At 33.3% G+C, this 26,328-nt stretch overlaps 2 protein-coding genes across 6 annotated transcripts in view; one reads left to right on the top strand and one right to left on the bottom strand.

Annotated features, from left to right (window-relative positions):
* LOC144858633 (uncharacterized) overlaps positions 1 to 26,328 on the bottom strand; it is a 322,958-nt gene that overhangs the window by 148,604 nt on the left and 148,026 nt on the right. The window lies entirely within an intron of this gene.
* LOC144858651 (uncharacterized) overlaps positions 1 to 26,328 on the top strand; it is a 208,604-nt gene that overhangs the window by 140,120 nt on the left and 42,156 nt on the right. For 2 of the 5 annotated variants that reach the window (XM_078714749.1, XM_078714752.1), the window contains exons 2-3: positions 8,135 to 8,208; positions 13,592 to 13,660. In XM_078714749.1, the coding sequence (XP_078570875.1) occupies positions 8,135 to 8,208; positions 13,592 to 13,660 (143 nt within the window). Of the gene's footprint in view, positions 1 to 5,015; positions 5,094 to 8,134; positions 8,209 to 10,059; positions 10,578 to 13,591; positions 13,661 to 15,524; positions 15,641 to 26,328 lie in introns of those variants that run through there. The other 3 variants (XM_078714751.1, XM_078714750.1, XR_013616649.1) reach the window with 3 other exon arrangements.

The following is a 26,328-nucleotide window of genomic DNA, read 5'->3' as shown; positions in this document are numbered from 1 at the left end:
ATTTGAAGAATTTTGGGTACGTAAAAGTGAGATGCGCTCGCTTTTAAACGCGACAAACATTTACGAAAGAGATGAAAATCTCACTTTTTTAATTCAACTGGACATATGATGACGTCATGACATCAGACAGACAAAATGTGTATATGAATTCATCTTAACTTGAGGGGTAATTAATAATGTACTGTCAATAATATCACCAAAGAAAGGTAGAAAAACTGGAAGCACGCACACTAGAGATCATCAAATCATGCCTGTAGCAAATTGTCATTTCTGTGGCGAGAGTGGGCATGTACGACGAGTTTGCAGACATGGAAAAGCGGTTGTGTGTTGGGTTTGTAAACAAGTAGGACATAAAGCGAAATTTTGCCAAGTTGAACACTTAAAAAATGGCAAAGTAGATGAAGCCGTAATAAATTTAACTAAGATGAAGAGTGCTGAAGTAATTTCGGTAGAAGTAATTTCCGGGTTCACGGTAAGGTGTGTCAATCACCTTGCAACTTCCCTGCATGGTTGGTTTCAACCAGGGAGTTGTAAAACAACTCCCTGTTTCAACTAAGTTGGTGCTTGGTGGCGATAGCCATTTTGGTTTTTTGTTTATTTTCGGACCGCGCGTGTGAAGGTATAGTAGTACATAGAGATCAAATTAAATATATTCATAAAACATAGAAGTAAATTGTGGGAAATAATTATATAAAATTACATCAAGATGAAATCAAATAAAACCCCGAGTGATAGCCGAGTTGTTGAGTAAGCTGCCAGGACTTTATGTATACTGTGCGCTATCTGTGTCCCGTTAGGACCCTGGGATACTTATATATTGTATTATATTTATAACACAATTATACTATTTTTAGTAGATTTCATCGGACTGTTATCTACAATTTACCAAGCATTTGTTATTCTTTTTTACCACTTTTCATATCTACAATAAAGACTATACATAAAACGCTATTAATCATCTAAGACACTGTGAAACAGGTTAGTGAGTAGGTTTAGTTTTACGAATATCAAAAGCATTTGAATAATGGTAACCGACCGAAATCGTCCAGGCCAGAATGTCCTTCTAAACGTTTTACCCGAGTCATTATCATTCTGAGAACCATCGTTTACACTACCTAGAGGGGGAGCGAGCGAAGCGAGCTCACCCTCTAGTATAGTAAATTCAGGTAATACAAAATGTTAAGTTTATTTTATTGTAATAGAAGAAGTGTAAAAAACAAATTATTATATTTCAATGCTAGATTTTCTTCTTCATCTCATGACGTTTGAGATATGTCTAATGGATATCAAAACAACGTGACAAAGTTATAACAAAAACTGTATATGCGCTAAAAAATGCAGATTTTGAAAAGATGAAAAGCATATTAATTAATTTTAATTGGGAAAATTGTTTTATGTTTGAAAATATTAATAATATTTGGAATAGTATAATGAACAATATAAACAAGGCTATTTCTGAATCTGTGCCTATTAAGAAAAGAAATAAGACTAAATCATTTCCTTGGATTACTACAGAAATTAGGAAGGCTAAGATTTTAAAAACAAATGAAGCTACAGATAGATTTAAGTCTTGTAGTAAGGAACTGAAAAAAGCCATACATAATTGTAGTCACAGAAATTATGTTTTAGACATCTCAAATAATGCTACTTTAAATATAAAGCAATTTTTGGCATATATTAGGACAATTAGACAAGATTCACAAGTTATAAGTTTTAAGATTTATGATGGTATAATAACAGATGCTGATTAAAAAACTTAACACAGGTTAAACAAAGGTTTAAATAAATGGATTCAAGATTTTCTTTTAAATAGAAAACAAAGAGTTGTCTATAGAGGTGAAGTATCGCATTGGAAGAATGTAATATCAGGGATACACCAGGGGTCAGTTCTTGGCCCTCTTTTGTTTCTATTGTATGTGAGTGATCTTGAATATGGTATAGAATCTTCAATTTTTCAATTTGCAGATGACAATACCATTTCAAGATTTATCCATAAATTAGAAGACTGTATAAAGTTACAGAGTGATTTAAATAAGATTTATGAATGGTCAGTTTTAAATAAACTACCATTAAATGCATCAAAATGTGCAGCAATGAGTTTATCCCGGTCTAAAGATCCCATCATATTTGCTTACGATATCAATTCAGCTTCAACCGAAAGAGTCCATGAATTCAAATTACTTGGTGTATATATCAACAGTAAATTAACATGCCACTCTCATCTAGATTATGTTTGTAGTAAGGCAAGCAAAATTCTTGGTTTTGTTTCAAGATGTAGTAAAGCAATGTCTTGGATGGCAATGCTAAATCTTTACAAAGCACTAATATTACCTGTTATGACTTACTGTTGTTGTATGTGGGCACCTACTGAAATATCTCATATGTATAGACTTGAAAGGGTACAGAGAAAGGCCACTAGAATAATTATGTACAGAAAAGAAGGAAATTGGGACACTTCATATTTATATAGGTTAAAGACCCTAAATATTTTAAGTATTGAAGATATATTTATTTTAGGTTTTAAAATAATGCATGGCCTCTGTCCCTCATCCTTTATTGAGTATGTGAGATCAAGTGTCAAGCGTTTAATACATTGGAAGGCTAATAAGACCAATACATTTTTAAATTCATCGTTTGTTATTTTTCCTAGATTATGGGAGCAACTTCCCAATGAAATTAAACAATGTGCTACAATTTCAGACTTTAAAGCCCGATTCACCAAACATTTGATCTCAAAATATTAAGTTGTAATTGTTTATATTATTTATATTGTTTATTCAATGCAGCTTATTCTTAATTGGTGTATCCCATTATAACTTTGTTTTGTTTTGTTTTTAATTAATTTGTACTACTTAGTTTTGTTATTTTTGTATTTTATAATAGTGATGGAGTAAGAGCAGTTTTCTGTTTGGGCTCATGCCTATTACTTGCTCCTGGCAAGATGAATTGTAAAACGTACTTTTAAGAACTTTTGCCGAATAAATATTATTATTATTATTATTATAATTATTATATCCAGAATTCAACAGCTTCCATAATAAGTTTTAATCATGCGGGTCACTTTTCATTCAGAGGAGCTATGACAGACTGAAATATACTGTATAGATGAAATTAAGCAAGTCACGTTATTCAAATTTGTTTAATGATGACGTAATAAAAATTCAAATTTTTGTAACTCATGTGAAAGAGTATTGATTGAAAAAGAACATACTAAAATCTAGGGCGAAATGGGATAAACATAAGCGCAATGCGCTCTATGAAATGGGATTCATTAACACTAAAAATTTGATTGGCCATATGGTGACGTCAGAACATCCGGTAGATATAAATTTTACATTAATTGATAACTACAACTCATCAGCTTCCATAATAAAATTTTTTAAATGTGGGTCACCAGCCATCCTGAGGAGCTCTAACTGATTAAAAATAGGTATAATTTTGCACAAATTTGCATTAAATTACCCATTTTTTAGCACACGATTCTTTAAGTTTTTAAATGCTCAAAATTGCCTGAAATGTACGCGAAATTGATTACAAATCAATTTTGCGCATTTTGAAATTTCAAATACACGTACTTGCATATTTTTTTGCGTAGCATGCCATATATATATCATTTGAAAAGTTGCTCCATATTATGAAATACACTTTCATAAAGTTATACAATCTTATGTTGACCAGAATTAGAGATACATGTGCAACACAATTCTGGGAAAGAAATAAGAATAAGATAAAAAAAAAAAAAAAAAAAAAGATCCTGACAATAACAAGCCAAGTGTGGATAACCAATAGATAGAAAAAAAACAAAAAAACAAGATCCTGACAATAACAAGGGGTTATCTGCCAAGTATGGATAACCAATTAATACAGACATTATTAAGTGTGTGTGTTAATGTCTTGTGAATATTATTCTGAATCCAATTTGAATATTCTACTGAGCGTACTTTAATTTATCCTACCACTATAATTATTCTACCATATGAAAGATAATTAAAGTAGCTTTATCAACTTAATTGTTCATTATTTTTTATACCTGTAGAGATAGTATCAATCATGGACCATTTACCAGTAGGGTTTGAACAATTACCGAACATGAAAAATGTTTACTCCAAAGTAATTGTTGACTCAAGGCACTTAACATGGACCATGCCTTTGTTTGCCATGAGAATGAAAGTAATCAATTCAAATTGTTATTACTGATGAAAATACAAAAAGGTATAGAAAATACACTGTACTTTGTCAATGAAGCTATGCTAATACGGATACGGTCTAGTCCGTAGGTTCCGATTAACGAAAACAATTAAGACATTTCAAAATATCAATTCTACAAACTTCCATTGTTGTGGTTCAGTCGCTTCTCGTATTACTTGTATTCTGTTGGCTACAAATATGTGGTACCTTGCTTTATGCGGTGCTATCACAGCGGTGGCGCCAGGATCTTCCCGACGCGGGGGCTACATTCCCCGACGAGGGGGCTATGCGAGCGAAGCAAGCATCACTGGGGGGGGGCAGGGGGCTGCCAAGGGCACCACGACTGTGCTATCGGTCCAATAGAACAAACAAGATTGTTTTACATTAAGACGTTAGCTCATTTTGTACAGCAAATTTACTTTCACAGCCTTAGTTGCTGCCGTCAATTCCATTCTTGGTATTGTGATCTTTTAAAGTGAAGGTATTCTTGCCTTTCCCATCACAAAGAAACAGAAACATTTACTGACCTGTCTTGGGTAACTAACACAACTGGGTACAAGCAAGATTACCAAAGTGTACTGGTATATAGCATCTAGGAATAGAAACTTTTTCTAATTCTTTAACTTGGTTGCACCGATTTGTCCAATTTTGTAGTTCGCCTCCAGTAAGTTTGTCGTCCCAATCCAATTTACAGGTGCACAACTCTCGAAGAATACCTTTTTCGCACTAATTATGACCGGCGCCACCAACCCAAATGGGTCATAGACGAAGCTAACAGCAGAAAGTACAGATTGTCTAGTTGGTATTTTACATATAACTGATGTTAGACTCACTGATAGCTTGGTGTCTTGGACCCTTTTTATATATGATGTCGTCACATCAGCTGTTCTCCACATTGCCAGAAGGTAACTTTCTTACAATGATAATTTAAATATTATTTCTACTGTAATGGTACTGCTAATTCTTCAGCAAGAATAATACATTGACTGGTGCTGAAGCTTTATATGAAATGAATTTGTATTTTTCATGAGTTGAATTACATTATCCAATGTTAATGTAATGTCAGTTAGCTTTAGTTGGTCCTCATGGGTGAACATATTATGACTTATCTAGATACTATTATCTTCTTTGGGGAAGACAGACGTAAAAAATGTATTTAGTTCATTTGCAGTTTTTTTACCAGAAGGAATTATTGTTTTTCAGTGGTCCTACTATATCCTTTACTTCTTTTTGATCGTAAATATGAATAAAATCCTTTTGGATTATTTTATATCGTCTGCTAATTTCCTCTCATAATTATATTTTGATTTATTGATAGTCTTTTTGGCATTTGTTGCAAATCTCTTGTAGTGTTGAACGTCTGCTGCATTGTTTAACCTTCATAGTTGTTTTTGTCATCCATTTCGGTTTTTGTTATTATTTTTTCACGTTGGTATATAGTTCTCAATTAAGTAATCTATCTCTGACTGCAGTATTGTCCACGCCGAAATTACCTGTGGCAAATTTAGTTCTCCAATCGTTACTCTTTAGTCTTCTTTTCATAGATGCATAATCTTCTCTGACGTAAGCATTGACCTAAGTACAGGTTAGCAGGCCTCAAATTTTGCCCTTTATATTGGCCTCAATGCCTTTGAAAATGAACAACCACCACGGCCACTACTGGCCGTAGTGCCCTAGAATTTTCACCACCATAAAAACCGCTGAATGGCAAAAATATAAAATATAAATTTTCAATAATGAATTTGAGGCAGACGTTCCACCGGTGAACTAGCTACACTTCTAATAAATAAAGTAAAAACTAGGTTAGGCTAAATTCGAGGCCTGGGTTAGCAAATGACACCTTTGTTAAAAACTAGGTTATGCCACGAATGCCTTTTTTGATTTCCTAGATAGATTATTTAAAGACGATTAGCCTAGGGAATGTTCAGATCCATGGAGTTATGCTTTCAAATAGTTATCAAGGTCATAATATAATTAGCGTTGTACGAAAAAACTAAAAAGAACCATCATCTATATAAAAATTTACAAAGTTAAAATAAATCTTAAATCAGAAATATTCATTATTTAAATATATAAACAAATCAGGCAAAGAACATTAATTCTAAACTGCCCGGTGATATACTGAAATTTAATTAATTCATTTGAAACGATAAAGATGATATAATAAATTTATACAGTGTTAAAGTTAATCATTATTAATAAATCTTATTATAGAAATATAAATTAATTAAATAAAATAATTAATTAAATAAATATATATATATATATAAATAATAAATAAAAATACTGTAAGATGAGGGCGTATCAATTTGATCTCTGGTGCGCGTGCGTACAACTGAGGACTAGTGCTGTTCCGCCGTACCACGCCGAGAATGTTAAAGAGTCGCTATCCAATCGAGTTCGAACAATACCATGAAAGCCCCAGTGGTCTAATGGTTAGGACATCTGCATATCAAGCAGGCGGTCCGAGTTCGAGTCTCGGTTGGGGCGACTTTTTCTCATTCTCACAGATTTCCTCATCTTTATCGTTTCAAATTAATTAATTAAATTTCAGTATATCACCGGGCGGTTTAGAATTAATGTTCTTTGCCTGATTTGTTTATATATATAAAAGTATCTCTTCGGAGATCCCGCCTCGTGAATAAAAATACTGTAAGATGAGGGCGTATCAATTTGATCTCTGGTGCGCGTGCGTACAACTGAGGACTAGTGCTGTTCCGCCGTACCACGCCGAGAATGTTAAAGAGTCGCTATCCAATCGAGTTCGAACAATACCATGAAAGCCCCAGTGGTCTAATGGTTAGGACATCTGCATATCCAGCAGGCGGTCCGAGTTCGAGTCTCGGTTGGGGCGACTTTTTCTCATTCTCACAGATTTCCTCATCTTTATCGTTTCAAATTAATTAATTAAATTTCAGTATATCACCGGGCGGTTTAGAATTAATGTTCTTTGCCTGATTTGTTTATATATATAAAAGTATCTCTTCGGAGATCCCGCCTCGTGAATAAAAATACTGTAAGATGAGGGCATATCAATTTGATCTCTGGTGCGCGTGCGTACAACTGAGGACTAGTGCTGTTCCGCCGTACCACGCCGAGAATGTTAAAGAGTCGCTATCCAATCGAGTTCGAACAATACCATGAAAGCCCCAGTGGTCTAATGGTTAGGACATCTGCATATCAAGCAGGCGGTCCGAGTTCGAGTCTCGGTTGGGGCGACTTTTTCTCATTCTCACAGATTTCCTCATCTTTATCGTTTCAAATTAATTAATTAAATTTCAGTATATCACCGGGCGGTTTAGAATTAATGTTCTTTGCCTGATTTGTTTATATATATATATATGTCTCGGTTGGGGCGACTTTTTCTCATTCTCACAGATTTCCTCATCTTTATCGTTTCAAATTAATTAATTAAATTTCAGTATATCACTGGGCGGATTAGAATTAATGTTCTTTGCCTGATTTGTTTATATATATATATATATATATAAATCCAAAGGCAAATTACTGAAAAAAATGACAATGCTGTGGGTATCAGTGGCTGGATCTCAATGGAGATACAAAAAAAACAAAGCGAAAAGCTAAATCAAAACGATAAAGTAAACAGCCAGAAAATTTATTTAGGTTTAAAATAGATTATTATAATAAAGCAACATTAATTCCAATTATTTTTGTTATTTTTTCAAAAAGTCTTATTGCACTAGGGTTGAATTCGCATAACGGTTAGTCCCACATCTAGGTACACTGTACTTGTTGAATGTACGCAATCTTCTTTTGGACTTGGTGGAATCCAAGAAGTCACCATCACCATAGTTGGCTGAAACTACCATGTACTATGATAGCAATCGTGGCTAACTATAGGATGATAACATTTTTTGTATATGGAAGTTAAATGTGCTTGTTCGGTGTAACTCCAAATTCACTATTTTGTTTTTATTTGTGTTAGGTTGCATTCAATACAAATGTCTACAGGAGAAGCTTCAAAGGAAACATTCTCAAAGCCAGCACACTTCTGATATGGTAATAAATGCTAATATTTTGTTATTAGTAATGCGAATATTAATGTTATATATTTACCTTGTATTGTTCTTTCGTATGTTACTAATATTATTCAACGTCGTTTCTTGAATTTATTTAATTTTAATTAGCAAAATGTTCGTTTCTCATTTGATTAACACTTGCAACAAAATACTTAAATTGACAATGCAAAAACCAATTACCAATAAACACCCCACCTATCCCTGGCTACAGCTTGGTATTTATGACAACATTATTTACATTTTATGAAATGAAAGTGTCAAAAAATAAAAAATAAAATTGGATATTGATCATTTTAGAATAAATAAATGTATAACCACTGTAGACATGTAACAATATCTTATAGTATGTTCATCTGTATTTTTAAAATCATGTTTTCTCATGACAAACTTTATATAATTAGTGAAAAAACACAAGCATTTATATACTGCTGTTGGCATTCACAGCAATACTTACAAATGTGTTTCTAGGGGTACATGAAAACAATGTGTTTGGATTACACATCCTTCATGGTTAAGATTAGATATAACAAATTCTATCATCCTTTAAAATGGCAATTCAGGAAGTAATACATAGGATTTCCTAAGATACCCAATGAGAACAATTTATCAAGAAAATCAGATTATATTAAAGTATTTACTTGAGGGTAGTTCAAACTTGATATATCTATTAGTTTACCTTGGCTTTGCATATACAGTATGGAGGCAAATTTTATTTACCTCCGCCAAGGAGGTATATGTAATCGGTAGCGTGTGTTTTTTGTTTGTTTGTTTGTTTGTTAGCAGGATTATTAAAAAAGTAATTACAAGATCTTTACCAAAATGAATATACTGATAGATATGTGGTCAAGGACCATTCCATTAAATTTTGGGACCATTTGGGACCATGGTCCCAATTGTGGACCACTTTTTAGTATACTTTTCAGACCTGCTAGTGTTAAAAGATAGGACAGAATTTTCCAAAAGCCGGCGAGTAGTCTTAACGTAACAAGTAAACTGAAATTGCATTTTCTCTGCAACTACTTGTCCAAAAAACTTCATTTTTGTACAAGAGGTAAGAGTTATAATTTGTAATTTTAAAACATAATTTGATTTAATGTGCAAGTTTTTTGATGCGAGTAGTTTAAAAAACCTATTTCTTTTCAAATTCACTCGTTTGATTTTCGCGTTGCTGTTCTATTGTTAGTCAACTGAAGCTATTGTTAATTGAAAGGCTTGTTACATAACCATTACACCAAACTCGCATACATGCATGCTTGTAGTGAAATTAGCCTAAATCAGAAACAGCATTAAAACACATACAAATATATATATTTTCCCGGAGAAATCTTATGTAGGAGAATTTACAGTAGGCAGAGGTATGCACTCTCGGAGTGGCTTTCTAGTTGTGTATGTGTTTTGTAAAGGTTTTGCCTTTGTTGTACATCCGCCATCTTAATTTGTGATTTTTGATGGAAATTAAGGCTTAGTATATCCAGACCCATTGCGTTGTGTACAACATTAATAAAAAAGTCAAATTATAAACAGCAAAGAAAAAAATCAGACACGGAGCGTAAGCCTTATTGTTACAATGATATTGTACTTTACATGCTTAAGGCCCATTTACACTAGGACAATAACGATCAACGATAAATAGATGAGCCTGCTGTTACAACCGCTAATGTAGAAAACGCCAGCTAATGTCGAAACAATGTAGAACAATCCACCGCTTATGTAGTAAAACCTCCATAAAAGAATGTATGCTTGATGGCACCATTGGTTTCCCTGTTCCAGATCCCCTACCCAATGACAATGAACCTACACCTTACTTTGTCATGAAACCCTTTTCCCACAGAGGGCTTGACAGACAAGAAAGGATATACAACTACAGGATATCAAGGGGAAGACGTGTTGTGGAAAATGCTTTTGGGATCCTGGCCCAGAGATGGCAAATAATACTGAACACCATGCACCAAGCCACAAGTATTGTTCAGGATATAATGGAGTGTTGTGGGTGCCTACAAAATCTCATGAGGGAAAGGTACCTTGCCCATCATAATGCTCTTCTGGATATGAAGGATGATACCCACAACATGGTGCCAGGACAATGGAGACAAGGTGCCAACATGCATAACATTGACCAGATAGCTGGTGGGAATAGAGACACACTTGCTGGGAAAAGACAGAGGGAGTTATTGAAACTATACTTCAACAGCCCAGCAGGTTCTGTGCCATGGCAAGATAGGATGATTGACAGAGATCCATACTAAAAGGACATTATTATTTTAAAGGACATAACGGACACTAATAATAAAATGATAAAGGATATTGACATAGATCCAGAGTAAAATGACATTATTATTTTAAAGGACACAAAGGACACTAATAATAAAATGATAAGACATTTATAAATATTTGTCTGTTTATTGTGTATGGAGTATAATTTTCAATAAATAATTTTTGAAATGTCAAATGTGTTTATCTATTTTACACTTTTTTAGTTGTAAACTTTATAAAATATGCTAAATAGTCCATGTGTAATCCCCAAATTTTCCCAGAATATGAACATTGACCTTTAAATGTCCAGCCTTCAACATATTTCTGTTTTATATAATAAGTAAAACAAACACTGATCAAGAACAAATTCTTTATTAAAACAACCTATATACATATTTACATTTCTAGCAATAATGTTCTGTCCAATATAGCACAAAAGTTCATGGAATCTGATTTTACAGGTCTAACAAAAATGAACGTAAACCACTGATGTTTCCCATACTTCCATACTGGGAGTGAGTGTACTGGAGTGCTGGTGAGTGGAGTTTAACCTGTGGTTTGAGAAGGCTGTTGAGATATAGCGACTGTCTGTTGAGAGTGCAAGACTGAAAGTTGAGATTGAGATGGCTGAACATTTTGCTGGACCCAAGTCCATTGCCATTGTGATGGAGAAGGCTGCCATGAATGAGAGGATTGGCTCTGCTGCTGGCTGACGACTGAGAAAAATACTGTGTTAGTTGTTAGTTGTCTAATTGGTTGCTGGGAAGTCTGGGAGGGGAAGGCTGGCTGCTGCTGCTGGTGCCTCAGGAGGACTTGGAGCATGTCCATCTGGCACTGTCTCCAGAGTGTATTGTCAAACCGATGCATATCTCTCCTGCATGTTTTGGGGTCTGTCCATAGGTTCTAACTATTTCTTTTGCATGTGATCTTCCTGCATATAAGTTGTCATATGTCTTTTTCCTTCTGTATCTGGTGGAGGTTAGTGGAGTGACTGTTGGAGAGCCCTCTTCCTCAGCGTGGCTGGAAGCAACTTCAAAGTCTACCCCTTGGGTCTCTGATCCAGAAGGGGTATCATGCTGAGGTCGACACTGGACAGCAGTTTAGATCTCATCTGAAAAATATAATTGGAAAAAAGTACCTGTTAACTACATATTATAACATACAAACATGATTTATAGTTAAAAATGTTTAATAATTTTTAATATTAGATACATTTTAGCATTTTTTATAAAATTATTTAAATATTACTTACACTAACAAGGACCCTGGTTGGCATCTCGGCTATAAATGGCCTGAGAACTCAAAGTTGGTCATGATCCATTGGTCCCTCTCAGTCAGCTCCTGGTCACCAGATCCAGAAGGTTTCTTTCTCAGTCTACTAAAACAGGTTCTGACAGTCCTGTACCAGGTCTGGATCTCTATCTTGGTTTTTCCCAACTCTGTAGCCTTCCCCTCCCATTGTCTATCTTTCATGCCTGTATCTTTTTAGTTCCTCATTTTCTTGTTATAAATTACTGGATTGTCCCTTAAAAAGTCAACCTTCCTGGTCAATGTCATCGTCTTGGGTCTCAGTAGCAGCATCAGCAGGCTCTGGGTCTGTTTGGGGTTCAGGGTCAGATTGTGACTGTCCCCTCTTCTTGCTTGTGGATCTTTTTCTAAATGGCATCTAAATGTCCTCTTGGAAATAATCTTTGTCTTCTTAGAATAATGCTATGTCCTCTTGGAATAATGCTGTACCTCTTGGAATCTCTGGCAGAGTTGTGTGAAACATCCCTGATCGTCTCTAGATCCTAACACATCCCAGCTATAGCGTGTCTTAACAGGCGCTATTACACATGTTTTGATTAAAAAACATTGTTTAAGCGCCGTGCTAATTTATTTTTATTAGAGGTCACCATTGCCGTTGCTGTCTGTAAATTTCTAAGAGTTGCGAAATTAATTGCCTATTATGAATCCCTGGATGTAACATGACATGTATCGTACCCTTACAGCGAGCTGGGGCACGAACAATTCATACAAAGGTCACCCACCCAAATGTATCAATACCATTTATATTTATATATTTAATTTCCTCAACAAATTGATAGATGTAAATAAATATTGAGCTATAATAAGCATTACATTTTGCGCTTTTTTCGAGGCTTCCCGTAGATGTACGTTCGCATGGAACTTGAACGCAACGCAATCAAAACTAAATACTGAGTGAATGAAATCGGAAACAAAATGTTATATTGTCCTTCAATTAGTCACGTGTGTTTATTGGAGGGAAAAATTATGATCGTTTTTCTCATTTGTAGCATGCTACATATAAGAGTGTCTTTTCCTGCAAATTAGAGGTGCCATTTATCATGAATGTTATGTGCGAGAGTACCATTTCCGGCCATCTGAGGCGTCATTTAGCAAAGTTTAATTCACCACAGGTCCTGTCGACGGCCCTGGACAAGCACATTTTTCCGCCATGTGTAAACGCTGACTTGCGCGAAGCGCCCTGTTGTGACGCTTTTACTCAAAATAGGCCTATGGGGAAAATGTTACCATTTAATAGGCTTGTACCTCAGTTTTTATATATACAGTATTAAATATCAATTTTTAATACATTTATAATAACATGAGAGTGCCATTCCCGACCATCTATAGGTGTTATATTTCAAAATCGCCTCAACTCGGCCCCAACCATGGTGGGGCTGAGTTGGTGTGGACTCTACAGTTGCTCCCACCTTTCACAAAATCCTAGATCCACCCCTAACAAACGCTTCATCCCGTAACCACTACACTACAGCCGATCTAGCAAGATCCGTAGTACAATCGCTTTCTAGTGAGATGGGGGTATAACTAATGAACGGGTTCCACAGCCAATCTGCCCACACCGGTAGCTACCAACCTACGGTCAAATACCGGCAATAACAACATGCCCACACCAGCCAAAACGCTCTCTGTAGCCATACAATATGACCTGCCATGCATATTTATATATTAAATACAACACAACTGGAGTATACTACATCTTGGAGTAGACAAGTATGGAACTTCAATCATGCTTTTTGTATAGATATTTGTGGTTTTTACGGCACCCTAATCTTTATTAGCTCTGAATTATTGTATAATTTCAGGTTTTCGAGTCAACCACTAACTTGCTTCCATGGGGAAAAGGCATAATATTTACGCATGCACGAAAGAAGGTAGGAATCAACCCCAAGTTTTTGTATTTTCTCAATAATGAAAAGCGTACACTTTTAAGTTTATTAAGGGCATCAACAGTTGACACTCTGCAATAATTACACCAGCATTTTCTTTCAGTATCCATAGAGGAATCATTGTCAGCCCAGGGACCTTATTGTATTTTATCTGGTTGAGTTTGTGCTCAATAGATTCTCTATTATCAGATATGGAGGGAGATAATCACTTAGATGACATATTTGACATCTATAACTAAAGACAACAAGCTGTTAAATCTGGATTTTCATGAAATTTATATTATGGTCACCCTGGGAAACTTGGCTAAATTTGTAACCCATTTATCAGAACCGCCAATATTAAAAAATCTGTTTATAGGCTACTCAATCTAGCATATTAGCGGGACAAAATTGTAGCAAAAGTTTTTCAGTTTTGAATGAATGTATAAGTTGTCCTGCTCATGTACAACAAATTAACCCTCCGTCATTCACCTCCCTAAATATGCAAATTAGCTATAAAAAACTTATATTTCCTAAAATAATAATTTTTGTGGCAAACCCTATGTTTTCATACCAAATTAACACTTTGAAATTATTTTCAGTGGTCAAATACCATGTATAACGTGCAATATATAACGCAATTTCAATCATGCTTGAGTGATTTTTGTATAAAAAATCACTTTTTTGGGAAATTTTGCTTCTATAAATGGCTACCCTTTCTATTGTTTTTATGAACCACGAACAATATTAACAGATCACTAATGACCTTGTGTGTGTGATTTCATTTGAAAATTACATCATATTGACTGAAATTTAAAGGAGTGAGTTAGAGATACAGAATCAGTGTTAGTGGCGATGATTCACTGTTGGATTTAGTAATGAAATAAATAAACATAGTACAATATATGTATACCGTAAAACCTTGAAAAGAAGGCATCCCTCGAAAAGAAAGCCTCTGCAAAAGTAATTTCGAAAAGAAGCCCATCTTGAAATCAAGGCCACTGGGCTTCTTTTTTATTTATTTGTTTTTATTTCGGCCATACTGCATTGGGCCCTGTTGCGTTCTGGATGGGAGACCGTCTGGAAATCGTGGTTGCTGCTGTATATACCGAGAGTGATGGTGTAATGGTAATATCGGACTAGCATGTGATAGGTATGGGTTCGTGCTTATCTGTACCATACTAATTGCATCCTTAGGCAAGATGCTTTATTCTCATTCCCTCGTCCTTCGTATGGGATGTAAAGCCGTTCACATGTACTTTATACATCCAACAGCGAGTCACTTGCCGAATTGTTGAAAGAGTCCTGAGTTACAACGCTGGCACTAGGTCAAATTTTCAAGATAGTATGGGCTTCTTTTCGAGATATCAAAGAAACAAGGGGATTTATTTCCAGATAAACTTGTGATACAGATATAATGGATGATCGAGTTTTTATCATACATTTATTTTGCAGTTTAAAATGGTATTTTGATCACAAATATGTAAAATTGGCAGTTATTTATAATTACAGCATTTTTTTTATAAAGAAGCCCCCTTTTAGTTCGCAAAAGTAATCTCGAAAAGAAAGCCAACTCGAAAAGAGGCCCAACTTGAAAAGAAGCCACCCAAGAGTACTAAAAAAAGAAGCCCATATTTTCAAGGTTTCACGGTATTGTACATACTTGATTCACCTTCAGTTACTGTAACTGAATCCTATGCATTATTTCCACAGTAATGATAATCACACGTCTATTAGTTCTGAAAAGAACTGTTGAGTTTCTCTGTTGAGTTTCTCTCTATGTAATATTAGCGATATACAAATTAGTACAGTACAGAATTAGAATTAAAGCAATTTTCACATACCCTTTTTATTCTTTATTTCATTTCAGACCAACAGCAAATCATCGCCACTAAGCCTGGTTAGAGTTGCCATTTATCATAAATGTGTGAAAGTACCATTTCCGGCCATCTAGTGTGTCTAGGGTGTCATTTAACAAAATTCGGGGGAGGGGGCAGTGACCCAAATACTTAGTGTCCAAACCCCCCTTGAAAGATCCTGGCTACGGCCATGTGTATGCTAACATTTTTCTACTCCGTTTAAAATTGGAGCACAGCCTTTTTGAATGGTTTAAGTTTGGTTTGAATTTCCAAGGATTTCTCTGGATTTCTCTATACCAGTCTTATTATTTTTCCAAAATTTTAGTTGTCAATTGTTTATTTCAAAACAATTGAAACACACAATCTCTAGAAATCATATTTTTTCCAGTCTCCTATGCAATTCTTATTTAAAATGATTGACCATATTTATGTGCCAGTTAACTGATTGAAATTACCTAAATTACTCTAGAAAGCTACATGTACAGCGTCCTAGATCCACCCCTGGTATTGCAGTATTTGAATTATTGAACTAATAGTGATAATATTTTAACAACTTAATGAATTTTTCTTTTGTACAGTACAAATGGAAAACATGGAAAAATATAAATAAAATCATATTTATTTTGTACTTGAAATGCATAAATTGTGTTCTAGGTGATATTTAAGTGGTACCTTGAAAATAATAAATTACAACTAGTTTTCAATTAAATTGACTTGCTGAAAGATAGTTGTCATGGTATTTCTGTAATGCATATGTGATGTGCATGAGTAGAAGTAATTCTGGAATTTATAATGGTAACTATGACAATTTGAAACAGGTAAATGATTCATGTTATGGCCACCAGGGCTTTTACAACATATAATTGCTAGTTAAAGTTATGTAGGTCCTGTATTATATAGATACATTTCACTTTTATTTGTAGCATTTTTATTTATAGAATATGAATATACATGAATGAAGTTACATTACTTTTTAAAGAATTGGGTATTATCTACGTTACATTACAAATAATGAAAAACATCTAACAAACATCTAATATAAATGAAAAATGTGAAAATTTATAATTTAATTAATAATAAACTCATTATAATTATTTAATTTATATTTTTTAAATTTATACCATACTTAATACTGTGCAATTTCAGAGATTCCTGTACATTCTAAAAAATTTTACTTGAATTTGTGTTTTTAAAGGGGACCTGAATTGATAAATGTTACATACTGTATAAAATTAAAGATTACAACTTGTTTTTGTTACAATATGAGCTTTCATTAATTAATTAAACAGTTATCAGGTAATTAGCAAAGAAGACATCTGATTGGACAAAGACTTTATGAAGCCACAAAAGGTCCTCACAATTCAACACAATCTTAATCGCGACAATACACATAGAAATCTATGGTCTGAAGTGTGTTTGTTTACTAGGCTAATAATGAACGATGTTTCGTTTTGAAATATTAGTATTATGCTTATTTAGTACTATGGGATAATATGGACTGTTTAAATACTGTAAATGTCAAAATAATAGAATACAAGTACGATATTATTTTTTTCCAACGGAAATCGAGACGGATCACTCCATTCGTAATTAATTCGCCCAGTGTGTTTATATCCATGTGTTTATGATCCGCGAATGGATACTCTCTCTGAACTGTACTTTTATGTTTTAATTAACCTTCAATTTAGTGAAGTTGAACTTTTATTAAATAAAGTCGTGCATATTTCCTAACCCTAAAATGTTAATTATAATTTATTTTTATTTATAACTAAAATAACATTTATTTAAATACTATTTAATTTATTATCGCGCATGACTAAAAAAACCAAACAACAAGATCAGGCAAGCACATGTTATGTGTCCTCCGATCCTCCTCTCTGCTGATGACGATGTTCTAAACGACCAGAGACAACTTGACCCTCCACCGATCCTCTGCTGCAGGTTGTTGTTACAATAGCTAATAATGGAGTTTGATGTACAGTTACGACAGTTTCAATTCTGGATATTTTTCATTTAAATAAAACATACTGACATACTGTATTAATACTTATAAAAAATTATAATTAAAATTAACTTGTAATTTTAGGCCTACTAATAATACTAGGCCTATACTAATAATGGAAGGTAATCATAACGGTACGTCATCAATGAATTTTGTACAATACTGGCCGGCGATGGTGAATGTACAGTCAGCAGTAGGCCTAGTTAATAAAACTTTTCGCGTCTAGCCTAGGTTTTGAGCAGTTTTTAATTGCTATTTTCTTTAAAAAAAATTGAATTTCAATATTCAATATTATTGTATTGGCGAAACAATCGTATCATTTCTATTTATTCGAACTTTTCGTAGCCTGCTTAGCCATCGACGATGTACGTGTACACAGTTGAGTTTGGGGAATTCCCACACACAGTTGATCACAACGTAGGCTACGAATGCTGCGCGTAGCCTATGCACTACAAATGCTACACGACGCAACCGCCACGCGTGTCAAAAGTTGCAGTAGTTTTTATCTGTACTGTAATACTATTAATTAGCAGTAAAACATCCAACGTCCAACACACCGCGAAATTTTCAATGCAGCATGCACACTTGATGTTGTTTGGCATTAGTATAGGAGCAGTTTCCGCATTTACACCATTCATTATCTCCTGTCTTTATCTTCCAAAATCAAACATTATCAATTAGGCCACTATCATCGTCACTTTTATCCTCTTAATCACTTAGAAATGTTCGTTAAGGCTCAAATAAGAGCCCTAATTATGGCTGGCCTGCAGTCATCATTGCAACCTTCAGCATGTAAACATTTCTGTGGACCTTTGATTATGTCACATGTTGTAGCTAGGTAGTTGTAGCCTCTATCAGTCAATTTGTTTGTTAATTAGTGAAAATAAAATAAAAATGTGGTCGCGTACGGTAGTCAATATGTCCAACATGATAAGTAAATATTCAGATTAGGTTTATTTTCACTTCAGGTCCCCTTTAAGCAATATATAAACACAGTAGCTATGTAGAGAAAGGAGATGCAGATTTGAGAAAATTATGGACAAAATTTCCAAATTGTGAGGTTCCGATTCTTTCCATCTGAAAATATATACACATACCATTAGGCTGAGAGTCTTTGTTTCATACGTTCTTCAATCTCTGCATATGTATATGATGATTCAGAGCTGTCACCAGATACCTGTACACCTACTGACCGCTTCCATGGTGTAGTTTCACCTGCATAAGGAGAATGAAGACTGTCTTTTGGTTCAAAGTAAACATCTGGCTGTGGAATACGTTGCCCTGTGTAATCTATAGCATGACTGCGTGTGTAAACTTGAAAGTAGCAAAGTAAAATTGCCATTATTAGTGATAGGAGAAGTAAACTTGCACCAGCAACTGATAGAATTGTTGCAGCCGGAAGCTCTGTGTACTCTGTGTTTATGCTTTCACGATCTGGTGGTGGGTCAGGAAAAAGATTTGGCACAATTACATCTTCACCCTCAAATGTAATGATTGTTTTGTCACTTCCAAACCCAATTTCATTATAAACATTACACTGGATAATCATTCCTCCATAGTCCCTGTACACATTTAGCAATCTTAGAACTTGACCCTTGTTTTCAATTTCGTATTTTGTAATTGGTGGAATTATAGTCCAGTTGTATGAAACAGTGGCAGGACTAGCCACACTAAAACAAACAAAGACTACCTCCTCATTAATTTTGTATTTGGGAGAGCTAAGATTGACAATAGGCTTGTAATCAACTTGAATTGGACCAAGTGAACAGTTTCTTTGGAAATTTAAATTGTCTGGTATCTTCAGTTGACACCAATAAATGGCACCATTGTCATTTTTTGTCAGGTTCTTACTAAAGATAATTGTTATCTCATCAGTTGGTTTGCCAGTTAATGTTGTCAGGAGTGTATTTTCTTGATACCAAGTAAGACGTGGATTTGGTTGTGATCTTTCACTTTTGCATGCTATATTCAGGTTATCTCCTTCTTTGAACTTTTTCTTGGATTTTAAATAGGTACATCTTGGGTAATGTTCTGCTGGTACCTCAGAAACTTTAATTGTAACACGTTCTGATATTATAATTTCCTTCTGGTCATTTCTAGTCACAGCACATTCGTAATTATTTGAACCATCTCTTCTTTGAATATTTTTAACAATAAGGTTTCTTGTTTGATGGCGGTCATCACTCGTGGCTGTAACATCATATTTATTTTTTTTATCCTCTTTTATAACATGCGATCCATTGGTGATAAGAATGCCATTAACTTTCCAAGTAACATTTTCATTGTTCGCTACATCAGACACAATACAAACAAGAATTGTTGATGAACCTTCTTCACCAGCCACTACTGAAGGTGGTTTTGTTTGGAAAGTTGCTTCTAGACTATGTTTAATTTTAAAACATAACATTAAACACATGAACAAAGTCTGGAGTGCATCCATGTTCAGGCTTAGTAACGATATACAATTACAAAAAATAAAAATTAATATCAGTACCTGTATGATCCTTTGTCAATAAAAGAATAACACTGATGATTTATTGAAAACTCTCCTCAGATTCATTGGTTTTAATCATTAAAATATAATTTCCTTAAGTAGCTTCAAAACTCCTTATAGTTGATTATGATCATTTCCACAGCTCTTGGTGATAATTTCCTGTACCTCATTAATCTAAATCAATATGTAAGAAAACTGAAGTTTATATTGATTTCCACTTGTTTATTTATTTTAACTTGTTTCAAAATAAAGTTGAATTTTTAAGCAACAACTATATGCATATTTTCTTTTGTCAATTGTGTATGCTGTCTTGCTACCTTGGCAAGATTCACAACTCTAAGGCAGTGTACACCTTCACGTCTATTCATAATTTGTGCCTCGATCACTGATGTGTGATACTTTATAATAGCTTTTTAATGAACAGAGAAGTTATTTTATAAAAGCATATTGAGCATAGAGAGCACTTCTGTCTGCTTAGACATGTGACTATACACATTCAAAACTGTGTTTCTCATATAAAATATAATTATTTCTTATCAGCATTTTGTATTTTGTACATTTATTGTCTAATCAACATTGAACGTAGAGAGAAAAAAATACTGATTACATTTATTATTTAGTATTTACATTAAATGTCAAAAGTATATTTTAACAGTTAAAGAAATAATCACTAATAGTACTTTTATGTCATCTATATTTGATCTAAAATTTAAAAAATGTACTATTGTCTTAATTCACAAAAATAAAATACCATGTGGTGCAGAGCATATTGAATATTAAAAACGATATGTTAAAATATTTTTATATAATACAGTTACATTCTCTAATGGACATTGTATGCAAAAAGCAGAAGGTTCACAACTTAAGTCTCAATTCTCTCACCTTTTCACATATATTTTTTCCTTTATAAAAGCAAAGAATTCTGTCTAAAACTAGAGTTCAATCATTATTTATAATTATCATCTATCATGCTATTCTTCTTGAGGAGACATTGCATTTGCAATGATTCTCATTTGGTGGCTGATGGTTTGTCATTAACCTTTCAATCGATGTATTTACTTTTTTGAGTTCTTTAATTCATACTTATTTATATTTTTTTATAGGATTCAACTTATTTAGATAACACTCAAATATTAATAATGTAGAAACTATATGTATAGAGCTACCTTTATTATAGAAAAAACTTTGGTAATTGATATATATATATATGAAATTTTCTGTGATTGTGCACTTTATATTTTTGTTAGTACCATGATTTTATTTTGAATAGGCCAAATCTATTAGCAAACTTGAGCAACAAATCGTGTAGATCAATAGACTGTTAACAGCACTGAAATACATTGAATCTCCGACTCACATGTGCTAATTTTCACAAGATAAATTGCAATTGTAAAACATGCCTTAGAGCAGATGAAGCCTAGGGTGATGTTTAAAATGATGTAAACTGTGTGACTGTAAGCACGTAGTGGCTTTAGTAATCAATTACATTTAGTACATTACACGCAAATTAAAAGGGGCCGCTAAGTCACTGCTTCTTAATACTCTATACATGGCACCTAGAGCAAGTTGATAAGAAAGTAGTCATTAATTACCTTTTTATATGTTTTTCAATACACTTTTTGGCATTGATTCATTTGTATAAAGACAATTATTCAAAATGTTGCTGTAACATTTATAATTTAGTTGGATGTTAGGCTTGCAAATAAAATACTTTATATACTCACCAATTGAAAGCCATTTCTTTGTCAATGTAAAATAAAGAAGAAAAATAGTCAATTCTTTTAATGTTAAAATGGTAAGTAAACCAATCCTGATAACAGCCTTTTTATTTACAGGCTAGGCCATAGCCAGCCTACGATGTCCGTACGTTACTGCTCTTCGCCAGCTAGGCCTACAAAACTAAGCCTAGCTAAGCTACTAAGACCGTCTACAACATTCAACGGGTATACTATATTTATCGAAATGAATTATTTGAAATTCAATACTTACCTACCAATACTACCGTTTGAATCTGTGCTTCAAACGGCGACCAAAAATAGAGACCGGACAGGACAACAAACAAACACAGATCATTGGATGGAAATGTCATTTATTATAATGACGAATATTTAAACATGTATATTGGTAAAACATAGATGACATATATTAATCACTTATATATTAAAACTTAATTATATTAGATAATATAAAATGGGTTACGCCCTATACGTTATGTCATCTGAAACCATAAATCAAATACTGCATAACGGATCAGTAATCAGACTATTTTAAAACAAAGTATAAATCAAAGTATTAAACTCTAATTACTAAACAATACTTAATATTAAGTTAACAAATTTGACTTAAGCATCAAATCTATACATCTATAAATCTACTTGAGTTATAATTAAAATAATAATAAAATATGAAATTGGCTGTAGATGAGTCTGGTGTCAGCGCCAAATCAAAACGGGGGAAGAATAGGGTGGTCGGAGGGAAATTGAGTTTTGACGCAGGACGTAGGTTTAGTCTTAATTAAAACAAAGGGGAGGATTGAACCACATGCGCCTCCGCTTATAAAGCCCCTCCAGCGATATGTTATGCATGACTTGGCAAATGAAGCACCCTCTATCTGGTTCTATCAACCAAGCATACCTGTCTGCTAAATAACACAAAACTATTTTCCTATATGCTTCGGAAAATTCTCGTTATAAGTTTATGCCCTAAAGGCCTATAAATTTACCTACTGTAGTGTTAATTACGTCAACAACGACCAGAAAATCCTGGGCCTACTAGGGTAAAGCGCCTAGGCCTGATATTAACAGGCCTAGTTTAGGCTAGAAAGGCAGCGATATCTAGGCTAATTTTTTTTTTGACTCCATGTCTTGTAGACATTAATTAATCAAAATCATACAAAGCTAATTTAAATGCTCTTTTCAAAAGTAATATAAAAAAATATTTTCCAAAAGTTTATTAAATTATTATTAAACGTTCAATAGTATACAGATATTGACTGCTTATTTTACCGATATAAAAGGCGATATCTGTTATATTACATAGCCAACAACAAGTTGAATATCCACTGCTGGGTCGGGTGTAGCTAGGCCTCCTTTGTAATAAGCCTGCCATTCACCTTACCTTGCAAAAAATAATATACAGATAATTATTACTAATTAATGATTCCTGGCAATAAAATATTCACTTAGGTTTAACAGAAAAATTTCCATCAATAAGCCTACATTAATAATAATAATAATATTATCAGGTAGGCCAAATAATTCTTCTTCTTCGAGGAGTCGAATCACCGGATGTTCGCCGAGTATTAACCAATCACAAACGGTCTTTCATCACATCTAGGGAGGACTAATAACAAATGAGTTTAAATAGTTTAGTTGATTAATTTCTTCAAGCAAGTTGCGTGCCGCAACGAATGAGTCCCAGTAGATGACTTTTTGTTTATTTATCGCCAAACGCGAGTGTTTCCACACGAAAATTACACAGTCAATATCATCGTACTCGAGGATATATACGATTTACAATCCTCGCAGCGGTAGTCATGTGATGCAGTTTCACGTATTTACATAGACTATGTAATATTGCTTACTAATGCACAGCATGTGACCCACAATCGTCCAATCAAATGACTGGAATTTATTTAGGTTTTATATAATAAATGGAAATTTTTGACATGCACTAAAGTACGGATAACAATCGCTGTCGATGAGATAGGTGGTAACTGCACAACAGGCAAACACTAGACCTACTGTAGCCAAGAAGACTTGTTTCTACCACCAGACCCATGATGATATTGTTGTCACTTTAGGTATGCCTTAACCGCTGGGCAATTTGACTCGCTAAAGTGAACAATGTACAGACATTGAATACAATGTTTTGCTACACAGGCAACAAACCATGTGCTTCTGTGACTCGAGTTGTAACATTAATTAACAGGAGCATGTGTTAAATTATTTTTCAATTACCATAACTAATTTGTTTACTTTAAAAAAAATATCATTGTACAGTGTATTTGTGTTTTATCATCCAACCATAGAGCAACAAAATATAGTTTAACCCACTAGAATTGAACATACATAATCTGATCCAATGCGTTTTGCATAAACCCAGGGTGGGTGGTAGATGAATATAGGGTTCAATATCATATGTGTTTTAATACAAATGTAAAAACTGCATACTCATAATAATTTCTTTTCATGTCCATTATTGATTAAAAATTGTAGTGCCAACTTTAATTGCAACAGCTAAAGACAATTATGAGAGAACTATTAGAAAGAAAATTACATATGCGTCTTACTGATTGCTATTTTTCATGCATGCTAATTGACTGCAAATAAATGCATGCTTTGATATATATTTTCAGTATAATACTGTATGCAACAGCTTATAACATTTTTTTTCACATTCTTAGCAGAGAATTCTTTTTGTATGGTTTTTGATGTGTGCAGTGGAGAAAGATTTTAGAATTCTAAAAATAGTTTTGTCTGAAAAATTTGTGCAGAAAATGATATGAAATGAAATTTAACTGGTTTTCAAATAATTGCCATTTCAGAAACATCAACTAAAAATATTAAAAAATATATTAACAAAATAAAACATGGAAAATGTTGGAATACAATATGTGATATCAATTTGAAGATAATATTTGATAATACATAAGAATAAATTAGGATAAGATTGATAATATTCTATCGATTTAGATCATAATTAAAAGTTCAAAGAACTCGTCTCAAACAGACAGATACAATATATATGAATATTTTGAAGTTACAAAATTGACGTCATTGGATAGATATAGTTATAGTTTTTATATGCAGTGCCACTTTAGTATCCTTTTGTATATTTGTTTACCTTATATTCAATTACACTTTAAGTAAGTGTTTGCAGAAAATGATATGAATTAATGTGTATGTAATTTAAATATTATTATATGTGTGTACTAATTTTTAGAGCACATTTTCAATTTGAATTTTTATTTCAGATCTCTTATTAAAGAAAACAATTCAATTATGATTGAGAGGAAATGGAATTATTGAAGCATAAATAAAGAACTATCACAAAATATCATTTTCTTTCTTTTGATTACCTTAAATTGGTATAGTACATTTGATATAATTTTATATACTAGGAATGCAAAATACATTTGTGTTGGGCCAAAATAAAGAATAGGTTGTTTTTCTAGAGCCCAGGTTTATTGTAGATGTAATTATTTAATGTGAATACTTGTGCTTTGTGCATTTATTAAAGTTTAATGCATACATAATTTGTTTGACTATTCAAAATTGTCTTCTTTAATGCTATGGTAATTTTAATTAAGGATTCTTAAGAGAAATCATAAAATCAATAGTTAGAAATACTAATAATCATTCATTCAAACTCTTCTTTTTCATCTGCATATTCTTTGAAAGATAAATGATTAAAGCCTGTTTTCCTGTCGACGTAACGTTACGACAAGTTGCGTTGAATTTTCAAATCGTTAAAGTTGAAAATATAAATAATGATAACGATGATCGAGCAAGACCGCTAATCTTTACACATTTTTACGCAATCGTTAGGTATCTCTTATTTGTTTATCATGTGAGGTTTGAATTGAGAGAAATTTTTTTAAATAAAAAGAGCGAGATACCTAATACCTTACCTGCTGTATACTGAAACCAGAGATTTTTTAAGGTTTGATTTAAATGTTTGAAAATTTGGTAATGATAATTGATTTTAAAATATTTATTGAAAATCTAGCTAACCCTTTCACTGGTAATACCGAGTACAATCAAATGTCATTGAACCGCACATACACGGTAAAAACGAGTATAGGAAAAACAATTATTTAATCGTATTTTCCTATATTTTACAGCACAGTATTTACAGTAAACAATATGTTTACGATAAACAGTTGATATTTTCATTTATTATACGTACTGCATCATTATACAGTGGTAAAAAATCATTCTGTAAAAAATTTCTTTCGAAAAAGCAGTTTTTATCCTTGATTTGGTATAAAATGAGATTAAATATGCCCCCATGCTGTCACACAATATGCTAATTACCAAATTTTACCCACCGCCTTAAAATTTAATTATTCTACGATTTTGCCCTGTAATTTTTTATAAAACGATAATAATTCAAATTTGTTGATATTTTTATTTGTTATACATATCTTCATCCATATCCAGTGGAAAAACTTTATTCCAAAAGAAATAGTTTTTATCATTGATAGGTAATCAAAATAACTTTAATGGCATCATTATTATGCAAATTATCTTTTTTTTTTACTCCCAACCTTTTACCCACCACACACCACAAAAATAATAATAATAACAACATTATC

This window comes from Antedon bifida, chromosome 2 (genome assembly GCF_963402885.1).
Source record: "Antedon bifida chromosome 2, ecAntBifi1.1, whole genome shotgun sequence".
NCBI lineage: Eukaryota > Metazoa > Echinodermata > Crinoidea > Comatulida > Antedonidae > Antedon > Antedon bifida.
This window is presented reverse-complemented; position numbering and strand designations above follow the sequence as displayed.